The sequence below is a fragment of the Neomonachus schauinslandi genome, chromosome X (assembly GCF_002201575.2).
Source record: "Neomonachus schauinslandi chromosome X, ASM220157v2, whole genome shotgun sequence".
In the NCBI taxonomy this organism is placed as follows: Eukaryota; Metazoa; Chordata; class Mammalia; order Carnivora; family Phocidae; genus Neomonachus; species Neomonachus schauinslandi.
Window position 1 is genome coordinate 121,051,230 of NC_058419.1, and position 10,321 is coordinate 121,061,550.

Genomic DNA, 10,321 nt, shown 5'->3' on the forward strand with positions numbered 1-10,321 from the left:
TTTTTTTTTTTTTTTTTTTTTTTTTTTAAGATTTTTACTTATTTATTTGAGAGAGAGAGAATGAGAGAGCACATGAGAGGGGGGAGGGTCAGAGGGAGAAGCAGGCTCCCCGCCGAGCAGGGAGCCCGATGCGGGACTCGATCCCGGGACTCCAGGATCATGACCTGAGCCGAAGGCAGTCGCTCAACCAACTGAGCCACCCAGGCGCCCTGTGCATTGGTTTTAACATGCTTGGGAGAGGTGGACACCAGGAAACTTGGGACAAGTTTGTGTAGGTCTTGGAAAAGTATCGTGGAAGAGCTCAAGTTTCTAAAATTAAAATAACTAAAAAATGAATTGTTCACATGCATCATTAAAGAATATACAATCTAAAATATTCTTACAAGAAATAGATTGGTTTTTCATGAAAAATAAAGGGACAATATGAACTCTTTTTTTTTTTGGAGAGGGAGAGAGAGAATCTTTTTTTTTTTTTTTAAGATTTTATTTATTCATCTGAGACACAGAGATACAGAGAGAGAGAGCATGAGCAGGGGGAGAAACAGAGAGAGAGGGAGAAGCAGGTTTCCCGCTGAGCCGGAGCCCGATATGGGGCTCGATCCCAGGACCCTGGGATCATGACCTGAGCTGAAGGCAGATGCTTAACCATCTGAACCACCCAGGTGTCCTGGGAGAGAGAGAATCTTAAGCAGGCTCCATCTTCAGTGTGGAGCCTGATGTGGGACCTGATCTCACAACCCTGCGATCATGACCTGACCCCACAACCCTGCGATCATGACCTGACCCAAAATCAACAGTCACTCAACCGAAAGAGCCACCCAGGTGGCCCTATGGACTCTTTTTTCCCCATCAAATTCTATAGCAGTTCTTCCTGCTGCCCCAGCTTTATTGAGATATGATTCACAACCTTGTATAACTTTAAGTTGTACGATGTGGTGATTTGATACACATATATGTTGGGAAACGTTTACCACAATAAGGCAGGTCTTTTCCAAGTTTAGTAAGCATCAGAATTTCTTGGAGAATTTGCTAATGGAGATTCCTGGGCCCCGTTCCCAGAGATTCTGACTCTAGGTGTAGGGGCAGGCCATGAGCTTGCATTTCTGATAAACTGCAAGGTGTTCATATTATCAGTCATTGATCACACTGTGAGCAGCATTGCTATGACAGATGGGCAGTTGACACATGGAGAGTAGAGAGTCTTAGAGTTTAAACTGTGTTATTTTAAAACAGAGGGGGAGGTGACTACCAAGTGGAGTGGAAAACAGTATCGGTATATAGATATGTGTGTGTGTGTGTGTGTGTGTGTATCTTGAATATGGATATATATGTCCATATATATATGTATGTGGATATATGAATATATATATATATATATCCTGAATTCTAGAGTATACTTACCTGGAATTTAACTGAGAACTTTGATCCTAATTGGGAAATTTATCAATAATGAAATAAAAATCATGGAGATAAAATAATATATGACCTGACGGAGCCAGGGGTAAGCCGATGTTTAGAGAACTGACATTTAACTATATGGGACTCTTCATTTTTACTAATTAAAACTTGCATTAAGACATAAAATTGAGAATCAGATCTCTATTCATATGAATGTAACGTTTTAGTTTCAACCATGAAGACTGGCTGTGATCTCTTATTTATTACTGTATGTTGTATATAGTATACATAGTATTCTATATTGTATAAGGTACTGTATTTTATGGAGTATATATAGTTCTGTGGTATACATATATGTGTGTATATTTCCGTGGTATAGTGGCAAGAGTATATATAATGTACTTAGTACACATATAGTATATATAGCATTATATATAGTATATATAGCATATATTTTATATATTATACTAATATATTATTATATTAGTATTATATATGGTATATATAGCATTATATTTTATATATTATACTAATACTATATATATAGTAATAAACTATTATACATGTATATATACTTTATTCAACATTATTCTTATTACATATATAAATATATGTAATATATGTATACATATATGTATATGTACTATTCATTATTATTTCTATTAACATTATTATTATGATTGTTATTGGATAATGGAGCCTAGTTATCATCTTTGATTTGTTAATATATATGGCAATACATTTTAAACCTATATTTAGACTTTACTCTGAAACTCTCATGTCAGTTTATTCTATATATTTAGGTTGATTCAATATATTCTAATATTTATTTGGTAAACATGTTAAGGTGTATTCAGTATACTTTACTAGAGTAATTAAAGCGGATGCGTGTTAATGCTGTTAGATCCATTGGGCTAAAGACATTAGTTAACAATTATATGTTATATATAGATATTTAATACACTGCAGCTTCACCCGATCACGTGTAGGAGACTATATAGACAATAGTCGTATGTTGCCAATTGTAAAGCAAGTTCATGTTAAAGTTTCTGAAAAAAAACAAAATTCACCGATGACAACAACCTTTAGGAAACATTTCTTTTTTTTTTTTTTAAGATTTTATTTTTAAGTCATCTCTACACCCAACGTGGGGCTCGAACTCACAACCCCGAGATCAAGAGCTGTGTGCTCCACCAACCCAGCCAGCCAGGCGCCCCCAGATAACATTCCTTACTGAATACAAGTATCTCTCATCTAAACGGTTCTGCCCGATGGTGAATAGCACTACACTTCCTACATGTCCCCTCTAGACTATGCAACTTTTCTTTTTCAGCTGTGTTGAAAGAGACATCTTTTAAGGTTTCCGTCCTGTCGTGATGCTCTCGCTCAGATGCCCATTATACACCATTCAAGTGATGCACTGAGTAGCGGGCGTTCCTAAACTGACGAGCAGAAGCAGGCGTGGAAAAGTAAGGAGTGCAGGTGATTTCCCTTTGGCTTCTCATCCGTTTCTTTCTTTCCTTTCACTGTTACTCCCTCCAGTGCCTGGAGCCCTGCAAGGAGTCCTGGGACCCAAGGAAGCAGCAGTGCCAGAGCGTCTGTGAGGTAAGGCCGCCCCGCCCCGCGTGCCCGGAGGTGCCCAGGACGCGGCGTCAGCCTGACGGTGCTCCGTGCGGCTCACTGGCGGGAAGGGCCCCTGCATTCTGCTGCGGGTTGGGGAGTTCAGTTTACTGCAGGGAGGGGTGTCTGTGTGTGTGTGTGTGTGTTGTGAATTCATGTAAAAGGGAAAAACATTATTGAGCTTTCTTAAAACCTAGCTACCCACCGCTTCCATTATTGGAATCCATCTTATTACATATGCTTAGAGACGAGAACCTTTTCCAAGGTAGAAGCTACTGGTGTCCTTCTACTTTCCAGCACGGCTGTTGTACGAGTAATTGTCAGCACAATGTTGATGTTCTCATGCTGTTTGGGAGAAGCCAGCCGTTTTATTAGTAGCGGGGTTCTCGACATTTTCATCTCATCGTTCACCCTCTGGGCCCCCATATCCCGGGCAGGACGCTTGCCTGCCCGCCTTTAACCGGGTGCGAGGCTCTTACTTGGCCGGTGCTTTCAGGTAGAGAATAAAGGGTGTTATTGTCCCGGACACCTGCTGTCTAAAACCCTCAGTCGTGCTGCAGAGGGGAAGAGCCGCTTTCCTGGACCATCTCCTCCAGAGCGAGTTGGGGGTCCAGGCTCTGACACAGCCTGGGATCTGCTCGGGTGTAGCCGGGAGGATGCGGAGCCGGCCTGCCTGCTGATTGCTGGCCTCTCAAAGAAAGGAGAGTGGGATGGTCCACAAGGGCCGGTGGGGAACAGCGGTCGAAGAGTCCACTGTAGCAATCAAAGCACCTCCGTTGAGGGTTGTGGGGAGCGGACCAGAAGGGAGGCCCTGTGGCACCGGACTGAAACGATGGTCCGGGGCTTCTCTGAAGGGAACTGGAGACTGACAGCAACCCTTCCAAGCTCCTGCCCACAGACCTTCCCCATATGCGTGGAGATAAACAAAGGCATATAGTAAGTGCATAAGAGTTACGTTGGGAAGGCACGGAGGACCAGGAAGTTGGAGCTCATCAGGTCCGATGGCTCCCCCACTCTAGGTAGAAAGACCCAGCCTAAAGCAAAAGCCCTGAGCCTCACACCTCTTCCCTGCATCTGAGTGCTGCTTTGGCTCGACTTCCCTGGACGGTGATGGGGGGTCATAGTGTTGGGCTCTTGTAGAAAAGTATTCAGTTTGGCTTTAGCAGAGTGCAGTGGAGGAAATGTTTCTCAGCACAGACATGATCGATATGTGATTTTCCCAATCTCACTTTTACTTTGCTTTGGAAGTGGGACTCAGCATTTTGTGACAGGCTGCTGGAATATGGGTGATTCGCAAACTCTTACATAATGATGTAAGTTGCTGGAAGCGCTTCGGACCTGAGGATTTCTGTCACTGAAGTCTTTGGAAGCATTTTGTAATTGTGAACATGAAAATGCCTCAAATAATACATAGGACTGGCAGATAGTCGAAGTCATTTAGCCCAGTTACTCTGCAAGGACACTCACCCCTAAGCTAACGATTGAGTGTTAACTCCCAAAGAAGAAGAACCTTCCTACGTCTTTGTATCCAGCCCTTTTCTGGGTGGTGGGGGTGATACAGAGGAGCATCAATCATGGTTTCTGTCCTCCCTCAAGGGAGCTGACATACTATCCATCCATTTTCCCCAAAACATTTTGGCTTCTTCAGGGATTCCATCCAAACTTTTCCAGAAAACATATGGTGACCTGGCATTCAGTTCAATATATCTTTATATTAGTTATCTCTTGCTGCCTAACAGATGACCCCCAAGCTTAGTGGCTTAAAACAACACACATTTATTATCTCACAGTTTCTGTGGGTCAGGAGTTTGGACATGACTTAAATGCATTCTTTGCTTCAGGGTCCCACGATGCCGTAATCAGGGTGTTGGCTGGGCTTGCTTTCTCGTCTGGGGGCTCAGCTGCTTCTGCTGACAATCTGCCTCCGAGCTCATTGCAGTTAGTTGTTGGCAGAACTCATTTCCTTACGGTTATAGGACTGAGGTCCCATTCTCTCGATGGCTGTTGGAAGTTGCCTGCACTTCCTCACCACGTGGCCCCCCAGGCCGGTCACGAGATGGCTATTCACTTTTTCAAGGCCAGCAGGAGAGTCTTGATCTGCAGTCTGCTGAGAGCAAGTCTCTATAATGCAACATATTCTCAGGTGTAACGCCTCTTCCCCTTTGCCATATTCTACTGGTGAGCAAGTCACAGGTCCCGCCCAACACACACACACATACACACAAGCACACACACGCACGCACTCATGTGCGCAAAGAGGGTGATGACATCAGGGGACATTGTGACTCAGTGCAGCTCACTGTAAGGTGGGTCTGCTAAAAAGCAAATAAAAAGAGGTGGGTCAGGCCCCTTGAGGCATTGAACAGAGCAGAGTCATCAGAAATACAACAGAACTGATGAATTGATGCAGTGTCTTGTATGTTCTACAACTTGCCCTCCTACTCATAGTTTGCATTCTGTGCTGTACACAAACCATGTATCCATGTAAGTTAAAATACGCTGTCGTGGGATCTTGTGGAACGAGACGTACCGTGTTGTTTGTTTGCATCATAAACACACGATCCCTTAATATCAGTGACGCTGGGTTGATGTTGTGACATCTGATCCCTGAGAAGGAAGATGTCATTGAAGGTCATCTGAAGCCTCTGTCCCTGGAAATTCCAAATGTGATAGCACATTTGTACAATACCCCCTTCTCTCTGAAACAACTGTGAGGTCTTCTGAACCAAATCCAGTTGACCAAATGGGACTCATGTACCACTGTGATGCCTGCTGTGGTGGGAGGGGTGAATTGAAACTGGAAAGGCAGGAGAAGTAGAGGCCAGGTCACGTGAGCCCTTCGTGGGCAGACCTCAGCCCAGTGGTCCCACCGCTTGAGCCCGCCTGTTCCACTTTAGTTCTTTTCAGCATTCTTCATCTCTGTGTCTTGTTTCTTTCTGTGTTGCGGTGATGTCTGCCTGTGACGTTGACGAAGACCGAATCCTGCAAGACTGATCCCCATTTCAGCATTTTGGAGGCTGATCCTTCATTGAGGCAGCCCTAAGACAATCCTGTTCTTCCTCTCACTTATCACGTGACTTGCAACGAGCGCCTACAAGACCCCTGTTTCCATGAACCTATGAAGCTTTCCCTTTGTGAACATTCACACCCACAAGCACTCTTGAGTTTATTGTCCTCCAAGTGGAACAGCTGAACTGTTAGATAGGTTTGACCCCGTGTGTTGATTCGCAAGACACTCTGAGCTTTAGGGCATGGTTTGCCTCCCATTTTTATAAGTAAAGTGTAGGAATACGGCCACACCAGTTTGGCTGCATACTGTCGGAGGGAGCTTCGGGGCTACAGCAGGAGAGCTGAGTACCTGTGATGGATCCTGAGGTCCGTGAAGCTGAGACTGCTGACCACATGGCCCTTTACAGAAGAAGTTTTCAAACTACTGCCCGAAGAAAAACAACAGTCCTAATCCTGTCACAAAACCTGCCTGACCCTTCAGAATGTTGTTACTTCCTGATCTGTGTGAGCAGCACCTTCTTCTGAACACAGCTTTATTGTTCCTGGTATTTTAGTCATTAAAATCAATTTTCCTCCATGGAAGAGGTTTTTGGAGGCATGTTCATAATCACATACCTAGAATTGGTTCGTGGCTGCCTCACACATTGATCTCTTTAACTTCTCATTTGATTATTTATACAGTTCTGCTTTTGCTCCTTTCAAACTGCTGTCAGAGTTAACGATGTTGTTCCTTAAGTGGAAAAGTTAAACGTGTTAGAGCAGGAATCTTGCAGGATTCCTTCTATGGATCACATGGGAGAATTTTTCCCGTGTCAGTTTTTGGAGCATGTTGGGTCATGACAGATACATAGACAGGTCATACTTTATTGTTTTAGTTTATTAATTAAACATTATCTCCATCTTATTATTTTTTTAAAGATTTAAAAATCATAGTAAACCATTTTTCTTCCTGATCATAAAATGCACATTTCTTCACGTTTAAATGTTCCTTTCTTAAAATTGTAAGCATCTAAATGATCAAGGAAAATATTCTTTTTCTTTCTTAATGGTATAAGATCATTATGTGTACTACAATTGCTGTTGTCTTAGTTTTGATGAAACGTGATACACGGTAGTTTGAGTGACCTTCTTGCTGGAGGACACACCTCTCATCTTTAATAATGATATTTCTGATTTCACAATATCCCCACCCTAGTAGGTACTCACTGGGATGTCCACATTGGCAATGTGAAGTGTACGTTAGGGTCGTGGAGAAGCTGAGACCCCACCTGGGTCAGGGATCCACTAATGAGACAGGTACCCAGGACTTACAGGAAAGCTGTTCTTGGACCAGCCTGGATTCTGATAGAGCCAGTTCTTGTCATTGTGAACATAGGAAGAGGAAGAAGATTTTTCACTCAACTGCAGATAGGATTACTGACTCATTTCTTTGTGTTTTTTGCTTTTCAAAATGTTTTCCAAGCTTACTATATTGGATTTTCACAACCATTCTTAGAAGTTAAGCCTGAATTTTACTCGGTGAACTGAATGGGCTACAAGACTGACACACCAAGAGGAAATGGTTTTATCTGCCCAAGAGTCCATGTTTAATAGGTAGATGAAGAAGATCTGGAATCCAGGTGGTGGTCCATCTCTTTTCCACTGTATGCTGCCCCAGGCTCCCCCTCCTAACTCTGCTCTGTGTCCCAGTACAGAATGGAGGATGAAGTTGTACTCCCCGCAGCAGGAAATGAATCAGAGCCTGTTTCTAACGTAACGTTGTTGGCCGACCATCTGCGCTTCTACACCCTTGAACAAGAAGGGAGTTTTGATCATGCAAAATCCTAGTTAATTAAGGGCACTTCAAGGAATTGAAGGAAGAACAAAGCTCCTTACTACTTTGGGTGCCCTGGGCCATGGAATGTTCCAGTAGTACTGAAAACACACGTCAGAAACTAAAGCTGTTAGGATTTATCACGCTCTTACAGGGGCTTTCTTGCACTCAAACTTGTTAACCTTCCAGTGCTCCAAAACCCAGTTAGTCTTACAATCCAGGGCATGCAGTAAATGCATCCGTTGAGAAGTGGAAGCTGCATCTTCTTGTGTCTGGGACATCTGTAAAAGGGTTAAATGTACGGAAATAAGTTGACGAGTGCTGAACAAGAAAATGATGTCATATGCCCAGGTGTGTGTGTCAGGGGTGGGGGGGTGGGGAGAAACACAAGAATCAGCACAAGTGTGTTGGAGGGTGTCAAGGTGGAATTTGTGGAAGGTTTCTTCTGAAAGCTTCACTTTCCATGCTGAAATCCCGTGAGTGGCCAGCAGTTATCGTGACACGGGGTGGAGGCTGGGGTGACCGGCACAGAGCACATTTTCAAAAAATGCTAGTTTTTAGTATTATACATAGTAAACTTTTATTTTTAGATATGATAAGCCTTTACCTTTTACATTTCGTAACGCATAAAAGTGTTCCTTGTATTTCTGGATTGCGATCTTTGGGCGGTGGTGGAAAGTGCAGACTCTGTCCTGGTTTCCCTTTCAATTTAGGGGATAGTGGGAGTCATGGAATGGAAACATTTCAAGGAATGCTTATGAAGTTTTACAGTTGTTGTGAGATTTCCTTTACCTGTCATCTTGTAAAGGAAGTTATCCTCATTATATCAAATTTTATAGCCCTGGAAAATGAGAAAGTCAAGCATATTCAGTGACTTTTTAGGGTTGTTCAGTAATTTATTGGCTAGATGGGACATGTTCTCCATGGAATGTAGGCTTTTTCCCCTTATTTTTTTGAAATAGACTCCATTTTCATTGAATTTTTATATGATGTTGGGGGAATACAGAATTATATGAGATTCAATTAGAGGACACTTGATGAGTTTTGAAAGTTAATAAAAAGCTGAGATTGGAGATTATTCTGAATGACTTAAAGACCCAACTTGTCGGAAAAGAGGGACAGAGCAGGTAGAAGGAGTTAAGGGAATATGCTGGAAGTTGTAAGAGCATCAAATTTAGGTAAAATAGGAAAGATGCATATATAGCACTTAACCAGTGTCTGAACGTGGGAAACATTGAGTGAATATTAGCCATTTTTACTCTCCAGGGGAGGGCAAGGTTAACACTTTTGAATTCTGTGATAGGTCAGTGAGGTACAGATTGAAGAGGAATTTGTTGTGAGGAGGTGACTGGAAATCGGTCAGAGGGTTTCCGTGGAGGAGGAGCCGTCAATCTCTACAACTCTGGGTTGTCGAATAGAAAGTATGGCAGGAAATGCAGACCGAATACACACAACTGTTTGTGTATGTTTAGGTTCCTTCTCTAAGACCGTGTGTGTGGGAGAAGGGGAGAGAGGGGCTGTGGTCAGGGGCTCGGAGTCTGAGGGCGTGATTTTCGTGTACCTTTCCTTTGGGAAGACTTGACCGCGTTCACGTGCTCGTGGAAATGAGTCTTGTGAGGGGTGTGAAGTTGGAGACGCATGGGTCAGAAGCCCAGAGTTCTGGAGTATGAAACCAGGGATGAGTCACGTGAAGACCCACTCACACCTGCAGATGCCTAGTCCAGCATCCAGGATGGCCCAGACTCTGCTGTGCACACGGATCACCTGGGCATCTTGTAGAAGAAGGTGCGTGCTATGGGCACCCAGAGCCTGCCTTTCCAACAGGCAGTGCTGAGGCCAAGGGACCAGGGGCTGCCCTAGCACAGCGAGACTGTGGACCTCCCTCTACGATGTCAGGGTTCCCTGTCAAGTGCTCACTGGGACTTGCCTGCTAATTCTGTGCAGTCTTTTGTGTTTCCTTCTGTGATGTTCTGTAAAGAGAAAAGATGCAATTGCTGGTAAGGATTGAAAATAAACAGATGGAAATGGTGTTTAAAAGGAAAACCCCTACTTTTTTAATCACTCAAATTGCAGAATTTTAATTGTTGGTTTGTCTCCATCCCCACATGAAAGGTATTTCACTATGTATAGAATTCTAGGTTAACATTTTTTTTAAATTAGTAGTTTAAAAATCTCTATTTTCTTCTGTCTCGTATGTTTTCAGAAAAATCACTGACATTCTCATTTTCTTGCTGTGTATAAAGTGTCTCTTTATTTCCCTGTCTGCTTTGAAGATTTTCTTTCTATATCTGGTTTTAAGCAATATAATTATGGTAAATCTTGCCTGGGTAGCCTTTATAGGTCTTCTGCTTGGGGTCATGGAGATGCTTCTAATTCTAATTGTAATTGGGCTTACAGTTTTAATCAAATTTTTTACATATCAGCCAATATCCATTTCCTTCCTTCCTTCCTTCCTTCCTTCCTTCCTTCCGTCCTTCCTTC

The 10,321-nt window shown here is 43.0% G+C and overlaps 1 protein-coding gene across 2 annotated transcripts in view; it reads left to right on the forward strand.

Annotated features, from left to right (window-relative positions):
• Positions 1-10,321, forward strand: part of ANOS1 (anosmin 1) — a 191,991-nt gene that overhangs the window by 103,756 nt on the left and 77,914 nt on the right. For both annotated transcript variants that reach the window (XM_021701177.1, XM_021677511.1), the window contains exon 3: positions 2,941-3,003. In XM_021701177.1, coding sequence (XP_021556852.1) covers positions 2,941-3,003 — 63 coding nt within the window. The remainder of the gene's footprint in view (positions 1-2,940; positions 3,004-10,321) is intronic.